Here is a 26360-nt window from a genome sequence, read left to right as displayed (position 1 = left end):
TTAAAAGAAAATATAAATATTTCATATTTTAAAATATAAATATAATTTATATGTTCACCAATGTATGTAGATGCGGCACAACGATTGATTGAAAGCTTTTATTGCTATCGATGCTTTGTACATACTCGATATCAATGACAATTACACAGAGTTGTTTTGGGGCAACGGCGCTGCCCGCGCGCATCGTAAAAGCAAATTGCATAAAGCACAGCACAACACTCAAAACAAATGCACTTTGCAGTATGTTTTGATTTCCATTGTGTTGAAATCAATCGCGCGTGTCGTCGACGTCGCGTCAGCGTCGCCATCTGATTCATGCACACCAAACAGCACACACACGCAAAATCTACAAATCGAAACGAATCAACTGCGCTGCGCGGTTTGGACAACAACAACAACACAATAACAAAATAACAACGACGGCGACGAGCCAACCACGAAAAACGAATTTGTATTTGTATTTTTTGTTTTATCAAAAACGTCATTTGGGTCTGAACGGTCGCATTTCGTAGTTGCGGCACGACGGGGTAACAACAACGCTAGCGGAGGCGTTTTGTTTATTTTTGCGGTGTCGTTGTTGTTGCTGCTGTTGTTCAGTTATAGATGCAAGCATAATTGTTATGCTTCAGTGAAAACGCAAAAGAAGCCTTAACAAAACAAATAAGAAATACATAAAAAAAAGAGATTTGCCAATAGCAACAGCAGTCGAAACTTGTTGCTCACAGCTGAGACGGCAACGGAGGCTGAGCCGTTGACGTCGACGTTGACGCCTGCAACGCGCAAAATTGTGAAATTGAAATTGCAAAAAGCAATAACAAATCAAATCCAATCAACAAACAGACGACAAATATACAATATATCGCAGTCAAACTGGAGAAGTGGAAGAGAACACGCAATTCCACAAAAAAGATGGATCAACGGCAGCGCAGTCCATCAGCCAATGCATCGGCAGCGACTGCAGGCGGCGCAGCTGCAGCGTCAACGGGGACGTCGACAGCAGCAGCAAATGCCGATAAACCAACAGTTCTCGAAGGTATCGTACATGCAAAATATACAGTTACAACATCAAGCAAACAAAATATAATAAAATTAAAAATATGATATATTGCAAGTGGACGTGTGTATATGTGTATGTGTGTGACACACCACTCGATACATCTAGTCATGCATATGTAAACACAAGTATATGCGTGTCCACTTTTGTCTGGGCGTTTTGCTGTGTCTCATTCGCACACACACATATACATATGAGTGTATGTGTGTGTTTGTGAGTTTTATCAGCACCCGCACAGCGAGCTTTAATCAGGTCACCGTGGAGTACGCGACTGGCGCCAGGCGACTGTTCCCAACTCCAATTCCAGTCGCAGGCTCCATTTGGTCGCTATAAATAAAACTACGCATTAGCTTAAAAGGCTCTGTATAAAACACATACACACGCTTACGCATCTACGCAATAGCGAGGACATGCTTGAGTGTGTTTGTGTGCGTGTGTAAGTGTGACCTGTTGATTGAGCTATTTTTGTAGTCCTCTAATGCTTGCAATTGTTCTACACGCACGCACACATGCACACACCACTTGACTTTGAGCCGCGCTCTGTGTGTGGCTGATGAATGGACAAGCGATACATTTATCGCCCCACCTCCACAATGTGAACGCCAATGCTAATGCTAATGCTCATATTGATGATGCGAAACCTCCTCCCACCAAAACCAAAATGTATTTTCAGATTAGCAGAAACGCTGGCTGCTTGCCTTTGCCTCCCCCTATTGTTGCCTTCCTCTCCCTCGCTCTCTCTCTCTCACTGAATCTTTTGCTTTCATTTTGAACAAAGAGGTTTCTCTTTCCTCACTTTTTTATATATTTTGCAACTCGTTAGAAAATTATGTGATAGTTATCAAAGCCAGCTGATAGCAATTATCTATGGTAGCAAATATTAAAAGACCAACAAACCAAAAAAAAAACAATTATTTAATTTTGCCATAAACTACTTAAATTGCGATAGCGTTTCTGCGAGTCTACTCGACTCACAGTTACCTTAACTGCACTTTTTTAATGTTGATTATCATATTATCTTTCACAGTTCTTGAATAAGGAATAACGATTTATTTGTAATTATCTTTGATTCCAAAAATATTTTATATGATGTTCTTTAAATCGTTATTTCTTAATTGGCTTCTAATTTCAATTGTCATTCCCCACTCATTTATGAAATAAATATAATTATATTCATTAAGAATATGTGAACCACACAAAACATTTTATTTTCAATTCACCAAGTTCTCCCCTTATTTCTTTTTTTGAGCTGTAAATTAAACCAAAACTTTAGTCATAATCGTGACGATAAACTCAATTTTGCTCGCCACTATAAATATTTAATTTATTTTTAAATATAGCAGTTTTGTAAAATTAAAATGTATTCCCATTTATGTTATTCCATTTAAACTCTCTCCTATTAAATAGTAGTCTATAGACATGTTTGGAAAATCATTTACTGGCGATATCAACTAACTGAAGTCTATTTTCAGATAGTTAAAAGTACTTTAAGAAACTATCAGCATATTTCACTTAATTGCAACTTGCTAATTTTCCCATTATTCTTCCTCTTGTTGTGCTTTGGCTCCACAACAGGATAATCTGCTGAAGTCACTTAGTTGAAATTGCTTTAAATCAGCACTTTTCTATAATTCACTTAATTGCAACTTGTTAATTTCCTCATTAATCTTCATCTTGTTCTGCTTTGGCCCCTAGGCCGGTTGCACAACAGGATAATCTGCTGAAGTCAGTTCAGTTAGTTGAAAGTACTTTAAGAAAATATCTATATATTTCACTTAATTGCAATTAATTTCCTCATTATTCTTCCTCTTGCTGTGCTTTGACCTGTTCTGCTCTGCTGTTTTCAGATAGTACTTTAAGAAAATATCTATATATTCCACTTAATTGCAATTAATTTCCTCATTATTTCAGATAGTTGATAGTACTTTAAAACCATATCTATATATTTCACTTAATTGCAACTTGTTAATTTCCTCATTATTCTTCCCTTAGGCGCATTGCACAACATATTCGATAGTCTGCAGGACAAGGACGAGCAAGTGCGTCAGGCGATGCAGCTGGCGATCGTAAAGATACTGGAGACGCATCCAGAGCGTGCCACAAAAATTCTGACTGAATATCGCGCCCAGAACGCGAAGCTAAACGAACAAACTGTTGCTATGCTTTTGGAGTAAGTCACAATCGCATGATTTCTTAAATGGGATTTTCCCTAATGACTAATCTATATGTGTGTCACACTTCTAGCTGCATTCATCGTGTGGTCCGCGGAGAGACATCGCTGCCAACGGCGGCGAACGAGAAACTGATACTGCTCGCCCTCGAGGAGCTGACACGCAGCGTGGATCAGCATGTGCCGCTGATACAGAATCCGGCGCTGCACATACTCGTTGCCATTGGACGCGGCAAGGACTGCACGCTCGTCGTGGAGATGCTGCAGGCGCACAGCGGTCCAGCGGGCAGCGCGCCACACTTTATGCTGATGCAATGCCTCGGCCAGCTGGCGTTGGCGAACACAGCGGGTTTGGTGCCGCACATCAAGACGATCCTGGCTCGCTGTCTGCCCCACTTGGGTGGCATCAAGCAGGATCATGTGAAGCTCGCGTATGCGTATGCGATTGGACGTTTCAGCGAAGCGCTGCTGGAGCATGGCACAAATACGCCCAAGGGCGAGGCAAAGGCGGCTGCAAATTGTGCCACCGAGATCAGTGTGGCCTACGATGTGCTCTTCAACCAATGGCTGCACTCGCGTGAGATCAAGGTGTGCATGGAGATCCTTCAAGCTCTGTCCAGCATGTATCCGCTGCTGCCCACCGATCGCATACTGGATCAGGCACCGCGTCTGGTGCCACAAATATTAGCTCTGTATCGTCGCAGTGTGGATCGCAATGCGGTCACACAGTTTCTGTGCTCGGTGCTCAAAACGAATCTCCAGCTGCACGCTCAAGTGTTGGATGGCGTCATAGATGCGTTGATCACACATCTCTTCGACCTCGTCTGCGTCTATCCGGACTACGAGAAACCGCAAACGGTGAAGGGACACTACGAGGTGTTGCGCTGCTTTCATCTGCTCGCCGGTAATTATGCTGGCAAAATAATGGACACACTGCTCATCCATCTGCGCAACAACAGCGAAAGGGAACGCATCAAATCGCTGTTGATACTGACGCATCTGCTCAACGCGTGCGCCGTGCAAATCGAGTCCCGGGTGCAGTCGCTCATCGAGTGTCTGAAGCAATTGATACTCGCCGAACGAAGCGTTAAAATGAAGCTCACGCTCCTCAAGACAATTGTGGCCCTGGCTCAGAAGTCGCTGATACGCGACAAGGAGTTCGTGTGGTTTGTGGTGCGACACAGCTGCAAGTACAGCAAGATCAGCCAGGAGCATGGGACACTGGAGGAACATGCCACGCTGGTGGTTAGCTGCGAGAATACGTTGTTCATGCTTGCCTCGACGGTGGGCACATTGGATGATCTGCTCAAGCGTGAGCTACTCAACTATTTTCTGCTGCTCGACTACACGGATATCTGTGGGAATTTGGCCAAGTGCCTGGCCAGTCTCTTTGCCAAATCGCCGCACATTGAATACGACATTGCCAGCGACGATGAGCAACCGAATGCAGCAATGCAATCCTCGCCAGCTACCGGTGACGCTGCTGGCAGCGTTGAGGAGCGACCTGGCGGGGGATTGATGGTGAAGCGTGGCAAGGTGATTGTGCCGAGTGCGGAGAGCATCTATGCCCGGTGCTTGGCGCTTCTCGGAAATCAGCAGTGCATCAAGCGTGCCTCGAACATACTCAGCTTCCTCAAGTACTATCATCCGCAGCTGAATCCCGCCCTCGAGGAGCTGTGGGAGCGTCGCATCTCCGACATGCTGCTGCACATCAATCAGCCGGCTAATTATCTGCAGCAGCTGCATGATTTTGTGCTCGAAACAAATGAATTTCTCAACACACGCGACGAGCAATTCGCTCAACGTTTGGCCAGCAAACTGGCCGATCAAATGTATTTGTATCCCATGCAGATGCCTCACATCGAGTGGCAGCTGCCTGAGCTGAGCTCCGAGCGTGGAATGCTCCTCCAGGCGGTTGCCCTGACGCTATGCCAGGTAACGGATGTCGCTTGCATCCATACGAAGATCGATCTGATTGTGACAACGGCGCGTCAGGAGCGTCTCGACAAGCACGTAAAGCATGCCGAGTACGAACGTCGCATTGAACCCTGCGCCCGGGCCTTGGGCTACATTGCGCGCCAGCATTTGGCGCATGTCATCAAGAAGTTGTCGGAGCTGGCGCAGATGGGTGGACGCAAGCATTCGACGGGCTTCTTTAGCAATCTGCACTTCATCAAGGACACGCACAAGGAGCTGGAGAACTACAAGAGCAATCTGCTCGTGGTGAAGGCCTTTGGTCGCATCATGGACGAGGCGGATCCGTTGCAATCGCTGCAGCATCTGGACGATGCCATGCTCAACTTTCTGATGATCCAGTTGGCGGGGCACAAGGATCAAACGATTATGTCGGCGATTCTGCAAACGCTGCTTAGCATCTGCAATCAGCTAATTGTGACCAAAGAACAATTGCCCGCTCCGCTCAAGCATCGCAAACAGATCATGGACACTGTGTTCAGCATACCCATCGAGTCGCCGTTCCACGATTTGCCGCTGCTGCCAACAATCCTGAAACTCGGCACCGATTTCATACGCATTGGTGAGTGCAAAACGCTCAGCGAGTAACGAGTAGGCAATGTAGATAGTGAGTGTAGTTACAGTTGTAGCGAGTAGAAACATTAGCAAACGGATTTAAGCAATCTGTTAGCGAGTACAGAAATTAATGTAATGTTTTATATTGCTTAGTGACGAGTAGGGATAACTTAATAAATCTTTGACATTCTCTGCATTTGTAGCGAGTAGGTTTAATTTGTAGACAACAAGCATTTACAACGAGTCTTCAAATAACGAGTCAATAATAATTTACATTTGTACCTAACTTAGTTATGGGGTTGTCTTTGCTATAGCGAGTAGCACAATCTGTGCACAGACTACTACAAATAACGAGTGTTTCTATTCGTCATGACTAATCGTATTAAATCAATTGCATTCGATCTTTGCAGGCGGCAGCGACAGTTTGGAGGGCGTCGACGGCAGCGTCATCTTCGAAATCGCCTGCAAAAACTTCTTCGGCTGCGCAAAGCAACTCAAGATGAAATTCGAATCGCAGGAGGAGGACGAGCACAACAGTTTTCTCGCCAAGCATCTGAACGAATCGCTGCCACAGCTGAACGCGCTCGTTCGTGTCATTGTCGAATTGGATCCATCGCCATCGACCCTCGATCTGATCATTGGCATCCTCGAGTGCTGGATGCGCGATAAGAACTCTGAGGTGCGCATCTGTGCCAGCCATGTGCTTAACAATACGCTCGAAGTGTACATTAAATCTATGAGAATTGGCGGCTTGGAAGCGCCCTCAAAGTTCAATCAAACCGGTCAAATGCTGGGCAAAATTGTGCCACGTTGCATCGACTCGAATGGCACCGTGCGTCAAGTGTCGGTGGACATATTGCAAAAGACATTGGAGATCGCCTGCATCTATGAGACACTGACGATTGCTAGCATCGACAGTAGCGCCGAATGGCTGAAGGAGATCGAATCGATCAAGGAGCACATCATCACCGATGAGCCCAAGCAAATCTACAATCTGGCTGGCGACATTGCCAAGATCATAGCGCAACGCATCTCTAGTTTTCAGTATTTGCAGTTCTGGTAAGCAACATTTTTTTTATCGCTCTCTCGCTCTATATTTCACAAATCTATTGTCCTCTCTTTCGTTGTGATGTGCAAGATTAATTAGCTAGCTTTTAATTTGTGATTTTAGATAGTTGAAGTTGGTAATTCAAAATTCGTAAACTATGTCATGTACAAATTGCAACCTTATAGCTCTTACCAGTTAAACTATCACTGATTTTTACATGATTCTAGCTGATTCGTAACTCGAAACTTCTACACTAAATGTTGTTCAATGCTATGCAAATTGAAGTATGTGATTTATGACAGTTTGTGTAAACATTGCAGCCTTCTAACTCTTACCATTTAAGCTTTTCATTGCTTGTTCACTCAATGAATGAGTTAGGACAAAGCCATTAAAAAAAAAAAGAAAATCAATTAAAGATAATCTTTACGGCTTTCTCAATAATTAAGCAATGTGTAGAAATTTCAGCCCCCCAGCTCTTACCATTTTAGCTGTGCGTCAAAAACGTCACCAATTTCCAAATGATTCTAACTGATGATTCGTAACTCGAAACTTCTTCGCTAAATGTAGTTCAATGCTATACAATTTCAAAGTTTGTGTATGAATTGCAGCCTTCTAACTTGTACCACTTGAGCTTTGCAATGCTTGTTTACTCAATGAATAAGTTAGGACAGCTTTCCATCACAGATAATTTCTACAATTTTTTCTATAATTAATCAATCAACTTCTCTCCATATCTCTTGTAGTAAAACGCTGTTGCAATCGCTGCGCGATCCAGAGCAAAGCTCCACAATTGGTGCGAGCGTTGTGCTCAAGTTCTTTATACAGCAAAAGGGATCGGAGCTGTTCCACGCCATTCCGGACCTGGTCAAGGGCAGCCTCGTCGCACTGCAGCTCTGCGATGCACCGCGTGCCAAATCGGGTGTACTTAAGGCGCTCGTTGCCCTGACCAAACACCATCCGAAGCTGGTGTGCGCCGAAATGTTGCAACAGCCGCTGCCCTACGACGAACATCTGGTCGAGTACTGGCATCTGGTGTGCAATGATCCCGACTTGACGGGCCTCATGCTCGACAATTTCCTCCAGCTTCTGAGTGGCGCTAGTCTGGCCGAGCCAGCCGAAAGCCAGCAAACGGATCGACAGAGATTGGCCAGTGTGCCGCCGTTTGCCATCTTTTGTGCGCTGCACGAGATGCTGCCCTGCAAGGACATACACGATGTAAGTGAGCCACAATGGCCGTAGAACAGTATCGATTTGCTAATAGCTAACGAGGTTTATTTCAAAATCCGTTGAAAGTTCCAAATTTGATTAAGCTAATTTGTATACTTACAATTGCTTTACAATTTCATTTGTTTATACCCATAAGGTTTTATAATTTTGTGATTTCAGGCAGAAGGAGGCATCTCTGGCCCCGTAAAGTATATATATTCTGTTTCAGTAGATAGCTAGAGTATAGGCAATAATATCTGCAGTATTTATGATAGTTGAGAATTTGATTGGCCCGTTGTAACAAATCTACCTGAGAGTTTATAAATTCAAAAGCAACCAAAATGTAAACTAAAACTTCTTACGGTTAGACGCAGATCAAGTTTGCTTTAGAATTGAATCACCTCAACTACATACTGCATAAGTCAAAAGCCAAAGGGTTCAACTTTGACATACTTTTATACTTTTTAGTCTGAAAGTTGCTGTTGAAGTAACTCTTTTATATACTGCAAATCTGGAAAAAAAACACAATCCTAAACAGGTTTACAAATAAGTAAAGGTTATTCTCATAGCTTATTAGATTGATTTCAGGAACTTTCCCTGTTTTACGATATAATACATAAATTAAGAAACTTTTTCTGGTATATAAATTTGTTCAATTGTTGTTTTTTATACGAATTTGTTCAGTTTTCCAATTATCTTAAGAGAGCAAAATAATTTCAAAATCTTTCTTAGCTCTAATTAAAGTGTAAATCAAGAGCTGTAAGATTCATTTTTATTCATAGTCGAAATTGTTTAATATACAATTTTTCACTTTTAACATTTTCGGTAGAGAATTAACCATGTATCAAATGATTGCTAACGTGCCTTCTTCTTTTCTTAATTTTCTTGCAGCAATTGGAAGCGCGCTTTGCGGAGATGTTTTGCATGCTGCTGACCTCGCTCTCGAGCTACACAAATCTGGGACCGCCGATGCCCGTCGGTGCTCCTCTAAGTCCCAGCCAGCCAGGGAAGGCGGCGAGCAAGTTTGGCTTTGTGCCGAATAAAGAGCTGGTCAAGCTGAATCCCTGCCAAATCGCGCTGGAAACCTTTCAGGCGTTCCTCAACAATCTGGAAATGGAGCAGATCGCCACAGTGCTGACGGTGAACACATCGCTGGCCAGCAGCACCGATTGGCATAGCTACATCGAACTGCTCACCCCGATGGCCATTGGACTAACGCATCAACTGCAGCTGAACAGTCCGGCGATGCGGCAGCTGATCAACGTGTTGAGCAAGTACGTTGCCTCGCCCCACGACGGGCAACGTGTGGCAGCCGTGGGTCTCTACTCGCGGCTGGTGCCGCTGAAACCGTGCGGTGATCTGGCCGCCACGATCATGCTGCACTTGGGCGCAGCGCTGAGCGATCCGAATGCCGTGGTGCGTGGCCTGAGTCTGCAGGGCATGGGCTATGTGGGACAGTTGGGGGAACTGGAGGCGCCACGCTACTCGGAGATGGCCATTCAGGCGCTCCTCAAGGGCGTCGACGATACGGTGGGCGATTGCTTGATCAATATACCGCTGGAGAGCATGCGCGGCTTGTCGCGCATTCTCCAAGCGTTGCCCAGCGATCGAGTCGAACCGTTCCACGTGTCGCTGGCCATACGCATTCGTCCGTTCTTCGGCAGCTACTCGATGGAGATGCGCGAGGCGGCGATCATCTTGTTTGGCGATCTGTGCGAGTCAAAGCACGACGATGGCAACAGTTCACCCACCTCATCGATGGAGGCGCTGCGTGAACAGCTCTTGGCCAATCTGTTTCCCCTCCTCTTGCACCTCAGCGAGAGCGAACCGAGCATCGCCACCGCTTGCAAGGGAACCTTGAGGCGTGTCTGTCGCCTGCTCCGCGCTGTGCGCGTCAACGAGATGGCCGAGCAGCAGCTCAGCGTCGACACCGAGCAGCTGCAGTACAACAGCTTCGTGGTGGAGTTTGTCAAAGTGATTGTAAGTGAACAAAGTCTATTAAAGCGTAGATTATAAATTAATTTATAACTTGGGGTAAATTTACTATAGCTAGCTGGCTAAACTGAGCAAAATCTAACGTGCTAACTGTGTTTGTAATTCGTGCTAAGCATGATATGTTAATGTTGCACAAGCGATCAAGAACTCTGAACCCAACTCGATCTCATTTTTATTTATGTTTAACTTAATTTTAACCTTCCTGAGTAGCACGAACCACTTTTCATAATTTTTTTAATGATCATCTCAAATTTGAATGTCGTTGGAAGGGATCAGGAACTCTGAATCGAACTTGTTCTCTTTTTTATTTTAACCACCTTTCACCTTGTTTAAAATTATGTGCTATGTGCACCACGAACCACTTTTTTAATTTAGATTTGAACAAATTGAACAAATTCGCATCTTTTCATTCAAAAACTATAGCGAAGTCAATAACTGTGCCTAACTTAATCTTAGCTTTAGTTGCTTTAAGCATAAGACAGTTATGCTTAATAGGCAAATAACGTAAATTGGCATAAATTCGATTTTCATTCTATATAGTAACATGAAAATGAATTAAGTATTAATAGAGTTAATAGAATACTGTAATTTGGTTTGCTTAATACTCGATTATTGCATATATATATTAAGGTTTCAAATTCTATTAAGTTGTATGTTAAAAACCAAAAAATGTTCAACATTAAGCTACATTATTCAAGTACTGTTCATCTCTGTGTTTGCAGTGCTTGGAGCTGACGGAGCACACCCAGGACTTCATCGACTCGTGCCTGCCCAAGCTGCGCAGCCAATGGCCCGAGGTGCGCGGCAGTGCAGCCATCGTCATCGGTAAGTATTATAAAAAAAGAAACAAGATAATTGAATACTAAAGTGCATTCAACATTCAATTGCAGGCATCTTGCACAATTTCCTAAATGAGCGCAATGCACAGACCGAGTCGGTGGCTAGCAAGATTGCCGTGTTGCTGAAGGATGAGCAGGCCACAGTGCGTATGCGTGCTGCCCAAGCATTGGGCTATTTCTTTGGAGACGTTTAAAAGGCGGCCACAGCAAAAGAAGAGTGAAAGGGGGACCAAAAAACAAGAGAGAGAGAGAGAGAGAGTCATCTATTATTATTACATCAAATATTATATTTAGTATTTTTCCTAATGTGATCCTGCCTACGCTGCTGGGCATTCGTGTGGGGGCGTAGCCTGTTCGTAACTGTATCCTTATTATGTTGTATGATAACCGTGAAAATATTTCAACTCTGTTACTCGTATATTAACTACATATACACATATATATATATATATATATTTAATTATTGCATTTATGCAAATCGTTATACAATATATGTTCACATGCATATTATATTTATTATATATAGTGTCGTTGCTGCCCCAGCTTAATTGTACAATAATCATTGTTGATCATCGTATCAAACGTCAATTATGTCGGCGATTTGTTATTTCCTCCCCTCAATTCCAATAATTATTGTAATTTGTGTACCTTTATTAACACGCTTATATGCAAGAAAACCAAAAAAAATAAATATTAAAATCAACTCGAATCATTCCAAAGCATGAAACTGTATGCGACCAGTTGACCAGCCAATGGCCAACACCGTTCGATTGTTTTCCCTGTTCAGCGGCTGGAAGCACACATAGCTGGGATACTCAGTGGGCGTGTCACCCAACAGATAATAGCCCACGGATATTTGCAGTCCAAACTTCTGTATGAATGTCCGAAATATGGCAATCGCATTTGTCGAACGGAATGTGATGGCCAGGAATTTGCCATGCGGATCCCAGGCCAGCTGCTGCACGGCGCCGCCAATGAGATTGGTGTTACTACCATCCAAGGGAATGGCATTCAGATCCGCCACGGGCACCACTTCCTTATCATCGGAGCCCTTCGCTGCGAGTGGGAGTAGAAGAAGTAGAAGTGTAAGTTTTAAATGTTATCAGTTCTAATGAGACATAATATTACAGTACTTTTCTACTTGCAAGCATATAACTCAAATGGAAGCAGTATAATAATCTTTTTATCGTATAATACTCTATCAGACTGCATAACTCTATAGTAATCAGTGTTATCACATAATTCTAAGTAGATAAAATAGTTTACTATGCACTTCTACTTGCAAGCTTAAGAGATAACTCATGTTGAAGTAGGAGCAGCATAATGATATTTTGCTACATTTGAAGTTTTATCAAGAAATCTTCTTATTATTATAAACTATACTAATAATACGCTAACCAGTTCTATTCTTGACGTATTCAGAGAGTCACATTATGATACTAGAGTATTAGCAGATTGCATAAGTCTATACTAATCAGTGCAATTACCTTATTCTAATAAGGTGGAATATAGTGTAGAGATAACTCGCATAATTATAATTATCCTTGGCAATCAATCAAGAAGTGGTCTTATTACTTAAGATAATAATCTTTTGCAACATTTGCAGTTTTATCAAAAAGTAGTCTTAGCAAGTATTATAAACTATACTAATAATATTCTGGTAAGTTATATCCTTGATAAAGTCAGAGATAGTCCTATTAGTCTGTCTCTTACATGATGATGTGTGCTTGAATAAACATCAACTTAACCACTTAACCTGCAGTTAGTTAATGCTCGGCATTTTAACCGGTTATTGTCTCGTCAGATGCTCATGCAGTAAGGCTGAACATCAGGAATAATGAACAGTGCAAGAAATTAACAATTCCCGAGTTGAGCACACAATGGAGCATCTTCTTTGAATATGTCCAACGGAAACACTGGAGAATCTCCTCTATGTATGTTATTCTGACTCCTGCTGAAATACCTTGAATCGCAGTGACAAAACGATCTTCTTGACGATTTACGTCTACCACTAAGGATGTTGCTGGCTTTAGCATTCATCATCATCCATACTGTGCGACTTCTGAGACGAAGCCAAGTTATACCGGATCTCCACTGGTCCATGATCCGCCCTTCCAGGGACATTCGATTATGCGTAACCTATTACTATCTAATACAAATACAGCTGACTTAATAAATACTTAATAACAATCTTACTTAATAATAATTTTCATAATTCTTATCATTTAGTTGTGGGCAGCATTATACAGACGGTCTGTGGGCTTCAAGCAGCCGTCTACCTGTTGCATACCTCCTTTGCTCTGGGGCACAATGCACAGCAAGAGTTTGGCGCAGTGATTATGCCAGACTCAAGGCATAAACACCGCTTGCCAATTGTGCCCGTAATAACTTTCTCTTATCTTTGCTCTTGCTATCGATTACTTACTGGGTCCCAGCAGCAGCTGTACGAATTCTATGCGATACAGGATGGGTTCGGCGGTGCTGGCGAAGAGCAAAAAGCGACCGCAGGGTGACCAGCAGGCGGCCTGCACATTGCCCTCGTTGCACACCCAACGATCCGTTGTCCAGCGCTCGTTGCACTTCCACACGCGAAACACACGACCCACGGTGCTGGCAAAGAGCCATTCGTTGTCCGGCGACCACTTGAGCAGCGAGCCAGGCGGACCAATGCGACGCAGCGGCAGCATGCTGCCATTGTCTATCTGCCAGATGAGTATATCAGGATCAGCAATGGAACCGGTGGCCAGCAGTGTGCCATCCTGCGACCACTGCAGCGTGCTAATGGGCACTTTGTTTGGACTGGAAGTTAAAGTGTTACAGTTCAATAGTCTAACTAATTGGTGGTATCATGTCAAACATACTGTTTCAATACTAGGCTGGGATTCGTGATGCGTCCCAAATGCAAATTGCCATCAATGGTCCAGAAGCACAAACCCTGCTGGCAGCCCACGACCAGCTCAAAGGGGCACATCGGACGCCAGGCCATGCACGTGATCTGCGTCTGGGCGGGACTCTTGAGCACCAAGGGCTGTCCATTGTTGTCTATTCGCCGCATGTAGATGCGCACCACATCGTCAACGCCTGCGATTGCTAGTTTAAAAAGATCACAGTGCCAGGCCATGCAGCGGATAGCGCTATTTATCCAGTCTCTACGTTGAAATTGCATTTAGGAGTGTGGGCTGAGATAAACATAAAGACAAACTCACCTTGTTTCCACGTATTGTGCAATGCGCTCCGCATTCAATTCGCCTTTGTGCGGACACAGATTCAATTGCAGGGAATTGTAGCGTTCCAGCAGATCGGCAATGCCATCCGCTGTTCGGCTAATCATTGGCATTTGTTCGCGCGTCCTTGGGCTGCGCGCCTCGGCCAGGGACTCCAAGAAGCCGCCATCGAAAAATGCCCGCGTAATGCGCTTTGGCACGCTTTCGCTTTCGTCCGGTATGAAACTTTGTGCTGCTGTGAAGCGTTGTGAGAACGTTGCGCCGCTTAGTTCTGGTTTCAGGTTGATAACTGGATAATTGTCCAGTTCGGCGACATAGTTATAATTTCGCCCAGCACTTGTGGGCGAGTTGAATTTGTGACATTGCTTTAAATTGCTCAACGATGCCATTTAAATATTTTGTGCACTGCACGCAGCCGGCTAAGCGATGTGACAATCTCACACATATCGTACGATATTCGATGTGTTTCGATGATTTGCAAATCTAACATCAGATGTTAACTTAACATTATTAGGTAAACATCAATTTAATACAATGTTAACCTATATCATTTCAACTGTAATATTTAAACTCTTTTGTTATCATTCAACTCTTGTTATGTATTCTAACCTACATATCTGTGTACTTTATGAATAAATAAATTTAAATTTAACGTCTGTCATAGCGTTTTCGACAACAGCTGTTTCGATAACCTGTACAACTCGATATATCAGCTTGTAAAAAACTAATTTTAGTTGAAATGTTAATTGAAAGCATCAAATGCATTATACTGTGTCATATCAAACCACTGACTAAACAGTTATGTTCAACTCTAGAATTAAGGTCCAACATTTAAATGTTCGACATTTCGATAACTCTAACAGCAGACCGCGGAACAACGATAATTTACAAATCGTACATATGCCGCAGCCCTGGTTTGCAAATTTATCGCCATTTTTAGTTTTCATTTTGTATGAGACGCACACAAACAAAGGCTTTTTGTTATTATCATCAAAATAGCAACATTAATGCCATTTGTTGATGACGACAAACGCGATCCAAGTGTCATTTATAGTATGAGAATTGCCACAAATCGTCAGCAAGTGCAAAAGCGGCCGAGCAGCTCGATAATCCGCCAATTTCCAGAGCAGTTGTCGCCAACGCTCTAAACAACAACAAAAAAAAGGCGCGAATTAAATAAATAATTTGATTGCTTCAAACATGTCACAGCATAGCAAATTCACCAGCTGCAGCAGCAGCAGCAACAATAATCATAGCAAGCATAAAGACATCAAGAGTTTGTTACCCAATTTCAATGAGTTCATCGATGGTAAAGATTCCCTGGATGATTTGGGTAAAAAAATCGACTTAGCGAGTGATTAATTCTAGCATGCTGATATTAATTTCAAAATGTTTGCAGGCGCCTTCGTGTCCAATGCGGTGCAATTCATTGCCATGTGCCCCAATGCCTTCAACAAACAGTTTCCTAAATCGGAGAACGAATGTCTGCAAAAGATTATGCAGGCATTGAATGCGAGGTCAACTGGTGGTCAACAGCAGCCTGGTCAGATCTTTTATGAGCAATACAACGACGCCACCGAATCAGTGAGTGTGAAGTGAGTTTGAATGCCACAATTAGATTTTACTGACACTTATTTCTTTGCACAGATTAATGAGCAGCGTGTCCGAGACATGTTGGCCAATCTGCTGCTGTGCAGCCTGCAAGATGACTCACAGCTGCAGCTGCTGCTGGGCGATGGCTCACTGTTGCCCCCACCGCACAGCAACAAATCCTCACTGCAATCCTCAAGCCAACACAATGGCAATGGAAATGGTCTTAGAAATGGCAACTCAAATGGCAACAGCAGCGGCAACACCATCAGCTATGATCCAACACAAGCGAGCGTGGCCTTGGGCCAACAGTCGATACCCAACTATATGCTGGAGCTGGCGAAGCAGCAGAATATCGATGTGGGCGATGATATTGTGCAGAATGCCATCTACTCGTTCATCGGGGTGCAGGGCAAGTATCTGAAGAAGGATGTGGTCACGGGACGCTTCAAACTGGATGCCGCACATGTCAAACAACTGTCGAGTGGCCAAAGTAGCCTGCTATTGCGTCTCGCCGAGCTCGGTTACTATCACGATCAGGTAAAAAAGTACTCGAACAGCTCGACGGGCTACAATGCCATGGGCAGCATGGGTTACGCCTTTATGTCCAGGCTGAAGCAGGAGCTGAATGATTATCATGGTCAGGTGGCGCAGCTGTTGGATGTGGTGAAGCGGCATCGCCTTGGCCAGCTTACAGACTATGCGAACAGTGATTTGGATTGGTTGCAGCAGCGTCAGCAGGCACCGCTGACACTGATGAAGCTGATCACCTGGTATATGCGTCCATTGCAGCGCATGCAATGGCTGACCAAGATCTCGAATGCGTGTCAGTTGCGCAAGGGCGGCGAACTTGCCTCTGTCGTCTATGGCTTCCTGAACAATGGCAATCCCATGTTGGATAAGCTGGCCAATGATCTGTTGAGTGTTTGCTGTGTGCCGCTCGTGCACATGATCTCCAAGTGGATGCTTGAGGGTGGCATCGAGGATAACCATGGTGAGTTCTTTGTGGAATCACTGGCCGATGTGGGAGCCGATCGTTTGTGGCACGACAAGTTTCGCCTGCGCTTGAGCATGATTCCCAGCTTCATCTCGCACGAGTTGGCCGACAAAATACTGAAGACGGGCAAGTGCATTAATTTTCTGCGCGAAATCTGCAAGATCGATGAGGCTGTCAAGGGGCGCAAGGAGCTGAAGCACATCATCGACAATCAAGGTAGGATAGAGAATAATGTTTATAGAGTACTTTAACTAACTTTAACTTTGCTTGACCAACAGTTTCGCACATCTTTGCCTTCGTCCCGGATACCACTTGGCATGCGGCCATCGAGACGTGCTACGCACAAACATCGAAACATGTGCTGGACATCATGGTGGGACCGCATAAGCTGCTCGTGCATCTGCAGGGAATGCGTCGCTATCTACTGCTCGGCCAAGGCGACTTTGCGACCATCTTCATCGAGAACATCAAGGATGAGCTGGTCAAGCTCGGGTCGGATATTTACTCGCATGATTTATCGGCCATGCTCGATGCCGCTTTGCGTGGCACAAATGCCCAATACGATGATCCCGAGATCCTCAATCATTTGGATGTGGTTGTCAAGACACCGTATCCGGGTGATTGCGGCTGGGATGTGATCTCGCTGCAGTACACGGTGTGTGGTCCGTTGGCCACGATGCTCGAGCCAGCGATGCCCACGTATAAGACACTCTTTAAACCGTTGTGGCGCATGAAGTACATGGAGTTTGTGCTCTCCACCAACATCTGGAAGGAGCAAATGGGCAATGCTAAGGTAATATTTCGAAGCATATCCAATATCAAATTGAACTTACTAATATCTTTTTCACAGGCATTGCGCGCACTCAACAATGAAATTGGCAAAGCCACACACAGATTGAATCTGTTTACGGCCGAGATCATGCACTTCGTCCACCAGATGCAATATTATGTGCACTTCGAGGTCATCGAATGCAACTGGGTGGAATTACAAAAGCGAATGCAAAAGGCAACCGCCTTGGATGACATATTGGATGCGCATTCGAAGTTCTTGCAGGCGATTAGTATTGGTTGCTTTGTGAAGGATTCGACGAACAAGGAAAGCCATCTGGGTGTAGTGTACGATACGATCATCAGTTTGGTGAACATACAAGCACAGTTCTACGAAGATTGCTTCACCGAACTGAATGCCCGCAAGGAAATGGCCAAAATCATTGCCGAATCGGAGCAAAGCGGTCGTTTTGGTTTGACAACGGTGCAGAAAATGGAACGTGATCAGGAGCGTAAAATCTTCGAGCAAAAGGTCGTGACATTCTGTCACACACTCGAGGACACATCGTCGATATATGGCAAGGCGGTGGGTGGCTTTTTGCTGGCCCTCAACTCTAGCACGGATCCCAATCTGCAGCTGTTTGGCACACGGCTGGACTTTAACGAGTATTACAAGAAGCGCGACACAAATCTCAGCAAACCGTTGACATTTGAGCACATGCGCATGAGCAATGTGAATGGCCATACAAAGAGTCATTCAACGGGTAAATATAGCATGGCGCCACAATTATAGGTTGCCCCGTTTACGTGTCGAAGAACAAACGCTGCTTCCCAGTGCCAACAATTAGATGAAGAACAAAACAAGCACAATTATTTAGTATACCACAAAAGTTACATAGCTTCGACTTGCTGCGAAATTCTCTAATCATAATGTAATTTATTTACCTAGTTTAGAAGCAAGTTACTTGTAGCTCAATTTGCCATTTATTTTTGGGAACCGTGGCGAGTCCAAGTCAAGGCAGTATTAAGCAATTTATGAACATTTCGATTTCCCTGTTTTTTTTTCTTTTTTTTGTGTCAGCGCAAAGCGTTGCCATCGAAAATATGTTTACATAGATATTTCTAGATTTATGTATTATTTCTAACTCGAATCGTATTTATTAATCACATTGAACACCAACCAAAATGAATTCCTTTATTGAAAAGACTTGCATGCTTTTTTCCCCCAAAACCCAATTATTGTGTAAGCTTTTCTGCCATTAATTGTTAATGCCAATTTAATTTTGTTAAATTATTGAAACTAATGGCGCAAGAGCCAATTTTAAGCAAATGAATGTCATATATATTATACAACAAAAACAATGTTTTGCCATATGCAATGGAAACGCGATTTTAAATGTTACAACTACTTTAAGAGCAACCTCAACTAATTCTAAATAAAGAAAAATTGTTATTGACACGAATTTCACAAATTATGCTAAGCAAATAAAATAATATTTTGCCTTAAGCCACTATGATTGTTTGTAAAACGATTTGCAAATGCATTAAAATGCAATAATGAATTAATCAATTCAATGAATTCAATTCGGTGGTCGCATTTGAATGTTCAGCGATGTGGAGACTTCCAACAGTCGACTATCGCAAAGTGTAATCGATAGCCGCTAACGATGAATATGACATTCAAATGTCAGCGCCATTTTAAAATTATTCGTTTTTGTAATTTGACATTTGTTTTCTGTTATTTTTGCTTGAGCTTGCATTTCCTGTCATACATTTTTGTTGTTGTTTTTAATTGTGTGTGACTGCAGTGAAAATTTTTTAAGCAGTATTTAATACACCATGAATACAAATATTCTGAGCATACTCGAGGAGTTGCGGAAAATCATCAACGATGAAATTTCGCTGTACGCATTGGGTAAATATAAAAATGCATATACATATGAATGTAATTAACTATCTAATAACAATCGTATGTCTTTCATGGACAGATTTAGTGCTTAATGATGCCATGCAATACATTGAAATGCATCCCAATGCGCTAGACTATCCAGGTTTGGAAGCGGAGGTCGATTGCATCTACAAGATTAAGTTTGTTCTGGACAAACGCGCCAAGTTCCATAAGACGAATTTGTGTGGCGATCGCTTCCAGGATTTCTTTCTTTTGACCTGCTACGGTGTAAGATAGTTTCATTTACGAATATTTGATGCATTTTCATTTCTTATTTGCTTATGCAGATCGAGGACAGACGCATGCGCGACATGTTGGCAAATATGTTGCTGTGGTGCCTGGAGGATGAGCCTGAACAGATCGAGCTGTTGGGCAAGGTCGGGCTAATGACCGTCTCGGACATCAACCAAATCAATTCTCGCGAGGAACACATGAACACATCGCCCTCAAATTCCAGCCTCATTTGGCGATTGAATGGCGATTGTACCGAGGAATCGATGATCAACTATATTACCAAGTTGCAGGACGAGAGGAAGGAGTTGCCAAACCATGAGCTAGTGCAGAATGCCATCTACGCATTTCTCGGCATTCCGGGCACCTATCTGCTGAAGAATGGGAAAACCGTGCGCATGAGCTTGAATGAAAAGACTGCTGCGCAACTGTCGCGCGCGCAATGCGGCATGCTGATGCGTTTCTCGGAGCTGGGCTACTATCACGATTGCCTGGTACAGCACTCCACGCAGAGCAGTGGCACCAAAACGCTGGGCACGTTGGGCTTGGGCTTCATCTGTCAACTGAAGCTGCTATTGAATCGCTATCATGGCGAAGTCGCTCAACTCCAAGATGTGCACTCAAGCAACCGGCAAAAGCTCAGCGATATGTATGCGAAATTTGGCGATTGTTGCTGGAGAAACGAGAAGCCCCACCAACTAAAGCTGCTAACGCTGCTCGCCTGGTCGGTGGCACCTCTGAGGCAGCTGCAGTTGCTGCACAAGATTGCTACGCATTGTCACTGGCATAAAGGTGGCGCTTTGGTCTCGCGCGTCTGCAAGTTCCTGTACAATGGCGATCCGATACTAGACGAGGTATCCGGCAAACTAGTGCGTGCCTGCTGTGCGCCGCTTATGCACATGATTTCCACATGGATGATCGATGGTCGTGTGGAGGATGTGGATAATGAGTTCTTTATCGAGAGCTTGGTGGAGATCGACAACAATCGACTGTGGTACGACAAGATTCAGTTGCGCACACGTATGCTGCCCTCATTCATCTCTAAGCAGCTGGCCGAGAAGATCCTCAAGACGGGCAAGAACGTGCTCTTCATGCGGAAGATTTGCGGTATGACGAACCATACCGTAAAGCATCCCGAGCAACTCAGGGATATCATAGAGAATCGCTGTAGGTGCGAATTGATTAATAGCTCTCTTCCAACTTTAATTGTTTTCCTTTTCTTGCTAAAAACAAGTTTTTGAAATCTTTAGCAAGCCGCACAATGCCGACTGGGTGGTGGCCATTGAGAATTGCTATGCGGAGACCTCGAAGCAGGTCCTGGACATCATGGTGGGGCCGCACAAACTCATCGGACATTTGCAGGGCATGCGACGCTATCTGCTGCTCGGCCAGGGTGACTTTGTCAACATCTTTATCGAGAAGATCAAGTGAGTTTCTTTTCTTATAGCTAGCAGAAATTAAACCAACGCAAATTCAAATTCATTAAGTATGTGTTTGTCTTTCTGTCTGTCCGACTAATCGACGGTTTAAGCTAAAGCTGAAGACAAAACTTCTTAGTGCTCTAAGCAGCTCGAAATTGTTTTGAAATTTGGCAACGTTGCATTGAATTCAACATAATTTAAAGTTAGGAACTAGAATTTTGTTACACATAAAAAGAATTTCAGTGATCAACTTTTAAATTTTGAAAATTTAACCACAACAAAAAACCGTTGTGAATACAATTTTTGAGTGATTTCATTCAATTTTAAAATTTTTTCACTTTTTGAGTTGTGTTGGTCACACTAAATATTTAAAAATAGCTAACGACTTAATTGTTTCTCCAAGAAAATTAATTTAGTTAAATGATGGCTTCATAACCATCAATTTGAATTTGACAAGCAACAACAAATTGTGAGTACAATTTTAAAATAGCTCTCAATTTTTTTTTTTAAATATTTAAAGATAGCTAGCAAATTGCTTAATTTGATTGAATGATTGTTTGATTGATTGGAATTTAATAAACAACACTCAAATTGTAGCTACACTTTTTTTAACTGCTTTGGTCACACTAAATATTTAAATATCGCCAGCAAATTAATTACTTAATTGTTTCTCTAAGAAAATTAATTTGATTGAATGATAACTTCATGATAACAAGCAACAACCAATTGTAGCTACACTTTTTCCAGCTTTTTTGGGTACACTAAATATTTGAATATGGCTAACGGATGAATTCCTTAATTGTATCTCTCTCTATCTTTCACCAGGGACGAACTGGACAAACTTGGCAGCAATGTTTACTCCTATAATCTGTGCAGCATGCTGGACGCGGCGCTGCGGGGAGCCAACGCGCACCACGATGATCCCGAGATCATGGAGCACTTGGATGTGGTGGTGCGAACACCGTATCCCGGTGACTTTGGCTGGGATGTGATCTCGCTGCTATACTCCGTGCCGGGTCCGGTTTCCATGGTTCTGGAGCCGGTGATGCCGCAGTACAAGACGCTCTTCAAGCCGCTGTGGCGCATGAAGTACATGGAGTTTATACTGGGTCGCAATGTGTGGAAGGAGCAAACACGCAATGCCAAGGTAAGTTCGATTTCCCGGTTACCAATCGATTTGCCCTGACTGCCTGCCTGTATTGTGTGTGGGGATAAGATTAATCTAATCTAATCCAATGACTGAATGGACTGACTCTGTTGTCCAGTTTATGTGCTGCTCGCTGGTTGGGATTGATAAGGAGAACCAGGCCAAAGTACACAATACACATTCCATAGGGGGAAGAGCAAAAAAAGAATAATTGAACTGACAACAATAGCAATAATTTCCGTTTTGGTCGCTTATGTATTATTCTCTAATTACACGTAGGTATAAACATACAAAAAAAAATAAACAAACAAAAAAAGTATATAAATTACGAACGAATTGTGTTTGTGCGTAATTTGTAAAGTTTTGCAACAAAGTGATACATCGATTTTGTATTAAGTTTTGTTGAACGCTGATCTCGAAGAAGAAATGTGGGTGGAATGTGTTTCTCTCTTCTCTGCTCTTCTCATTTTACCCGGCTTACAACTTGGCGTCGGTCTTAAGCAGCGGCGCCAGCTTCTGGGTGAGCATAATGTTGCCGGCAATCTTCAACTTGCCCTTCATGAATGCAGCCTGTGGGTTGAGTTTGCCCAGCGCAATGTCAACCATATCCTCATCGGCCACCGTCAGAGTGGTGTCCACCTTAACACCCTGAGCGGGTCCCTCGTAGGCCTTGGCACTCTTGCAGTCCAGAGCTGTTGTAAGTGTAGAATTGAACGAGTGTAAGTGCAAGTGAATACGAAGCAGTCACGTCTAGCGGTTCGCTTGCTTGGACTGTGGGTGCGAAGTACACGGCACGAGTATCGCAAATCGCGTATCGGGTAACTGCACTTTGAACTTTACACCAATCACAGTTAAAGCAAGTCGAGTTTATCGATACTTACTCCATTCCTTGGCCACCTTGCCGTCCTTGGTGATCTTGTAGAGGAACACACCGTTCACGGCCTTGGCCTTAGCCTGGTTGTCCTTCAGACCATCGATGATTTTCTGGAAAACGGCGTCCGATTGCAGCGACATATTGTTGTTGTTATTGTTGTTGTTTGCTCGGTGCTATAATCAATTTAATTAAAAGCGCACAATGAATACGATTTGAAATATTTGAATATTAATATTAAGTTGCTTACGCTTGCAAGGAAAAACGAGAAATAATGAACAAACAGCGGCAATCGTTGATTTTTATGCCTTTTTTCTTTCTGGTTTTTTTTTCTCTAATGCCCTACTCTAGCACACACGCACACACACTTGGACCGGTGGGCTCTCGTCACACACACACACACACACACACATTTGTACACGCACATAAACACACCCATACCCCTATACAAATCAAAAAAATCGATAGTCTTTTGGAGTTTGCACTCTCATCATGCTCTCACTCACACACAGCGCGCTGTTATGTTAACATTAACATGTGTGTGCTGTGCACTGGCTGCTTACTGTTGGCGCCCTCTACACATGGTGTAATATTTTATGTAGGTTGGTCTTCGCCTGCGGTTTGTGGTGTGGCTAATATCAGCTGCTTTGATAACGCGTAGATTAAAGAGGAAATAAACTTCACATGGCCTTGGTTGTAAAATTGAATGAGTTCATTCCTATTAGATAGTTGTGATTTCTTTTTCTCACGGCCACGATCGTTGCACTGCCCGATAATTGTTAGCTGGAATGAGAATATGACAACCCTACAATATTATTGTACTATGCACGCCTCGCACTGTGCACTGTGCAAAGTGCGCCACAATTCGAAGATCATAAATGCTCTGGATTGCGATAACGATAAGTGGGAGCTGCTATAATATGGATTATCGTTTAGTTTTTGACTATCAGTATTTCCTTTCTCTCAGCAAATCGAATACATACATACAAACATATGTATGTATAATGCAATTAATAAGTTATCAATTCAAAGTATGTATGTCTATATTCAACTATATATATTTTTATGTACATCAGTTGCGTTTATCAGTATATGCAAGATGATGAGGCATTTTTTCTTTTTGGTTGTTGTGGTTGATGGTTAAGCTTTCGAGACATCTTCAAACTTTTCCGGATCGAGTCCGGCCTTCTTCATCTCCACGGCAATGGAGAACAAATAGTCATAGCATTCCGACCTGCATACAATTATAGAAATACATTGGTAAATTTTGTAATTAGTTAAATTTGACTTTCTTACATAGTTTTAGTCTTCTCCCATGTCTTGCCCCACACATAGACTCCATGACGTCGCACAAGAATGGCGCTACATCCGGGATATTCCATCATTGCGGCATACATGCTGTCGGCCAAGTCGCGTTCGAAGGGCGTATTCTCAATGATGGGCACAACGAGTTGTTCATCGTAGCGTAGATAACGCTTATCCGCCTCATCGTAGATGCCCTAAAATGAGAAGATTATCAAATTACATAGACATCTCATAGCGTTGTCCGCTCAGCCTATCTCTTTCTACCTTGATCATTTCCAAGTGCGTGCAACGGAAAGTTTTGCCCGGCCATAGCAGGGTTGCCATCACAGCGTGCTGGGAATGTGTGTGAATGCAGGCGCCAGCATCACGATGACGATAGGCAAGCATAAATAGTGGGGTGCATTGGCTTTTAGTCAGTCCTTTTATTTGTGGCGGCAACTGCAAGTCTTTGCCATCTTCGTCCTGCACGAAAAGATCCTCTGGCTGCATCCGTTCCTTTTGCACACCCGATGGTGCTATATAAATCTCTTTGCTGTTTTAAAAAAAAAAAAAAATAATTTTAAATGATCTTATGGCATATTTGATTTTGTAGACTTGCTTGAATTTAATCGTCATCCCACCGCCAGTGCCGGTCACCCAGCCCAGATGATAAAATTGACGGCATAGCTCAGGTATCAGGTGGCGCGGATGCTCGGCAGGCAAATCCTTGAAAATTGTTGACAGCGCCATTTCAGACAACTTTCTTTGTGTGCGGACAACTAGCTGATAAGGCAGTTGATTTAGTATATAAAAAAAAACGGTCACGTTGAACGTCTGTCACGCCGTTGCCGTCACGTATGTAAACAACAGTGTGACCGCAGATTGACTGTTAAAATACCACACCAAACCAATTAAATACATGTTAAATATTTGAATTAAGAATTATTTATACTTACTAATTTTATGGAAAATAATAATACTACACTTTAAGAAGCTACGCTGTTAAACAACACATGCCAACCAGTGAGCATTATTTTGTTTGTTATCGATAAATCTAGTTGAATTGGAAATGTTATGTAGTGACCACTTTTAATGCGTTCTTTTATTTCAGGCACTATGGGCGATACATGATGAGATTTCGGCAGCCACTTATAAATTGCATTTGTTCACTGCTGAAATCATGCATTTTGTCCACGAAATACTTTACCATGTGCTCTTTGAGGTTATCGAGTGCAACTGGACTGCGCTGGTGAAGAGATTAAAAAAAGCTTCAGATCTTGATGAAATCCTAGATCTACATGCAAAATTCTTAGACATCGTAAGCATACGAAGCTTTGCGAAATCATCACAGGCAACACGATGCTGCCTGGAAACGGTATACATCAGTATCATGCATTTGGATAGCACACAACAATTATTCTACAATGATTGCTTCGAGGAAATTGCTGCTCGCAAGCGCATGGAGGACTCAATTGCCCAATCGGAACGTGCTGGACGTTTCGGTGTGACCACCGAAATGATGACGCAACGTCTTGAGGAGCGCAAATTGTTTAAGAAGAAGGTCTCGATGTTCCGGGATACACTCGATAGCCTGGCCGTTAACTATCGTGATGCGATCGGTGCCTTTCTACTCGAACTCAACTCAAGCTCGGATACATATCTGCGGATGTTTGGCACTCGCCTCGATTTTAATGAATTTTACAAGAAGAAGGACATCAATTTATGTAAACCGTTGACTTTCGAGCTGATGCGTTTGAGTAGTGTAATGGGAGATGTCAAGAGTCGTACTGCAGGACGTTTCAGTATTCGCCACAATGCTACTTTGGCTGATTTTTGATACTTGAATCCTAGTAACGTAACGTAACATGGCCAAGTGCAATTTACTGATTTAACCAAGAATTTACAAATATTGCCCTGTGATTAAATAATTTTCAATGTCCACGAGTTTTTCTAATCTGTACTACCTCAAAGGAAGTTATTTGCAAAACGAAAGAAAAATATATGATGCATTTAAATTTCAGTTTGAATTTGGCGGTCG

At 43.1% G+C, this 26360-nt stretch overlaps 6 protein-coding genes across 7 annotated transcripts; 3 read left to right on the top strand and 3 right to left on the bottom strand.

Moving 5' to 3' along the window:
* The first annotated feature begins 164 nt into the window (after positions 1 to 164).
* LOC133849097 (maestro heat-like repeat-containing protein family member 1) lies at positions 165 to 11544 on the top strand. Its single transcript, XM_062284973.1, has 8 exons — positions 165 to 1033; positions 3047 to 3224; positions 3299 to 5760; positions 6164 to 6812; positions 7545 to 8016; positions 8899 to 9987; positions 10725 to 10827; positions 10893 to 11544. Exons 1-8 carry the CDS (start codon positions 910 to 912, stop codon positions 11033 to 11035), a joined length of 5220 nt encoding a protein of 1739 aa, XP_062140957.1. The 5' UTR covers positions 165 to 909; the 3' UTR covers positions 11036 to 11544.
* LOC133849099 (aladin) lies at positions 11472 to 14512 on the bottom strand. The gene is made up of 4 exons (XM_062284975.1): positions 14048 to 14512; positions 13703 to 13990; positions 13267 to 13640; positions 11472 to 11897 (listed from the first exon to the last, which is right to left on the bottom strand). The coding sequence occupies exons 1-4, from the start codon at positions 14452 to 14454 to the stop codon at positions 11551 to 11553; spliced, it is 1416 nt and encodes a 471-aa protein (XP_062140959.1). The 5' UTR covers positions 14455 to 14512; the 3' UTR covers positions 11472 to 11550.
* A 487-nt stretch (positions 14513 to 14999) lies between these two features.
* On the top strand, positions 15000 to 18284 carry LOC133849098 (gamma-tubulin complex component 3-like). The gene is made up of 5 exons (XM_062284974.1): positions 15000 to 15398; positions 15465 to 15649; positions 15713 to 16868; positions 16931 to 17445; positions 17503 to 18284. The coding sequence occupies exons 1-5, from the start codon at positions 15266 to 15268 to the stop codon at positions 18211 to 18213; spliced, it is 2700 nt and encodes an 899-aa protein (XP_062140958.1). The 5' UTR covers positions 15000 to 15265; the 3' UTR covers positions 18214 to 18284.
* Positions 18285 to 19182: 898 nt separating this feature from the next.
* On the top strand, positions 19183 to 26342 carry LOC133848734 (gamma-tubulin complex component 3-like). Of its 2 annotated transcripts, none has more exons than XM_062284399.1 (6): positions 19183 to 19335; positions 19409 to 19596; positions 19656 to 20766; positions 20834 to 21026; positions 21846 to 22167; positions 25434 to 26342. In XM_062284399.1, the coding sequence occupies exons 1-6, from the start codon at positions 19260 to 19262 to the stop codon at positions 26157 to 26159; spliced, it is 2616 nt and encodes an 871-aa protein (XP_062140383.1). In that variant the 5' UTR covers positions 19183 to 19259; the 3' UTR covers positions 26160 to 26342. The 2 variants fall into 2 exon arrangements, with proteins under 2 accessions (XP_062140383.1, XP_062140384.1); XM_062284400.1 differs by lacking the exon at positions 25434 to 26342 and adding an exon at positions 22237 to 23145.
* On the bottom strand, positions 22403 to 23415 carry LOC133848744 (peroxisomal multifunctional enzyme type 2). Its single transcript, XM_062284418.1, has 3 exons — positions 23289 to 23415; positions 23049 to 23214; positions 22403 to 22859 (listed from the first exon to the last, which is right to left on the bottom strand). The coding sequence occupies exons 2-3, from the start codon at positions 23179 to 23181 to the stop codon at positions 22645 to 22647; spliced, it is 348 nt and encodes a 115-aa protein (XP_062140402.1). The 5' UTR covers positions 23182 to 23214; positions 23289 to 23415; the 3' UTR covers positions 22403 to 22644.
* On the bottom strand, positions 24053 to 25142 carry LOC133848743 (probable methylthioribulose-1-phosphate dehydratase). The gene is made up of 4 exons (XM_062284417.1): positions 24942 to 25142; positions 24608 to 24875; positions 24335 to 24537; positions 24053 to 24272 (listed from the first exon to the last, which is right to left on the bottom strand). The coding sequence occupies exons 1-4, from the start codon at positions 25070 to 25072 to the stop codon at positions 24179 to 24181; spliced, it is 696 nt and encodes a 231-aa protein (XP_062140401.1). The 5' UTR covers positions 25073 to 25142; the 3' UTR covers positions 24053 to 24178.
* Positions 26343 to 26360: the final 18 nt, after the last annotated feature.

Source organism: Drosophila sulfurigaster, chromosome X, assembly GCF_023558435.1.
Source record: "Drosophila sulfurigaster albostrigata strain 15112-1811.04 chromosome X, ASM2355843v2, whole genome shotgun sequence".
Classification (NCBI taxonomy): domain Eukaryota; kingdom Metazoa; phylum Arthropoda; class Insecta; order Diptera; family Drosophilidae; genus Drosophila; species Drosophila sulfurigaster.
Note: the sequence above shows the minus strand (reverse complement) of the source record. Positions and strands in the feature narration are given on the sequence as shown.

Bases quoted from the DNA above. Each gene is read 5' to 3' on its own strand.
- LOC133849097 (XM_062284973.1), top strand. From the start codon at position 910: ATGGATCAACGGCAGCGCAGTCCATCAGCCAATGCATCGGCAGCGACT. The intron at 8,017-8,898 runs GTAAGTGAGCCA...ATTTTCTTGCAG, and splicing joins CCTGCAAGGACATACACGAT to CAATTGGAAGCGCGCTTTGC. The intron at 9,988-10,724 runs GTAAGTGAACAA...CTGTGTTTGCAG, and splicing joins TGGAGTTTGTCAAAGTGATT to TGCTTGGAGCTGACGGAGCA.
- LOC133848734 (XM_062284399.1), top strand. From the start codon at position 19,260: ATGAATACAAATATTCTGAGCATACTCGAGGAGTTGCGGAAAATCATC. The intron at 19,336-19,408 runs GTAAATATAAAA...TTTCATGGACAG, and splicing joins AATTTCGCTGTACGCATTGG to ATTTAGTGCTTAATGATGCC. The intron at 19,597-19,655 runs GTAAGATAGTTT...TTGCTTATGCAG, and splicing joins TTCTTTTGACCTGCTACGGT to ATCGAGGACAGACGCATGCG.
- LOC133848743 (XM_062284417.1), bottom strand. From the start codon at position 25,072: ATGGCGCTGTCAACAATTTTCAAGGATTTGCCTGCCGAGCATCCGCGC. The intron at 24,876-24,941 runs GCAAGTCTACAA...TTTTTAAAACAG, and splicing joins GGGATGACGATTAAATTCAA to CAAAGAGATTTATATAGCAC. The intron at 24,273-24,334 runs GTAAGAAAGTCA...AATTGTATGCAG, and splicing joins TGGGAGAAGACTAAAACTAT to GTCGGAATGCTATGACTATT.
- LOC133849099 (XM_062284975.1), bottom strand. From the start codon at position 14,454: ATGGCATCGTTGAGCAATTTAAAGCAATGTCACAAATTCAACTCGCCC. The intron at 13,991-14,047 runs GTGAGTTTGTCT...ATTTCAACGTAG, and splicing joins GCACAATACGTGGAAACAAG to AGACTGGATAAATAGCGCTA. The intron at 11,898-13,266 runs GTAAGTAATCGA...TCCCACTCGCAG, and splicing joins ACAGCTGCTGCTGGGACCCA to CGAAGGGCTCCGATGATAAG.
- LOC133848744 (XM_062284418.1), bottom strand. From the start codon at position 23,181: ATGTCGCTGCAATCGGACGCCGTTTTCCAGAAAATCATCGATGGTCTG. The intron at 22,860-23,048 runs GTAAGTATCGAT...CACTTACAACAG, and splicing joins CAAGGTGGCCAAGGAATGGA to CTCTGGACTGCAAGAGTGCC.
- LOC133849098 (XM_062284974.1), top strand. From the start codon at position 15,266: ATGTCACAGCATAGCAAATTCACCAGCTGCAGCAGCAGCAGCAACAAT. The intron at 15,399-15,464 runs GTAAAAAAATCG...AAATGTTTGCAG, and splicing joins AGATTCCCTGGATGATTTGG to GCGCCTTCGTGTCCAATGCG. The intron at 17,446-17,502 runs GTAATATTTCGA...TCTTTTTCACAG, and splicing joins AGCAAATGGGCAATGCTAAG to GCATTGCGCGCACTCAACAA.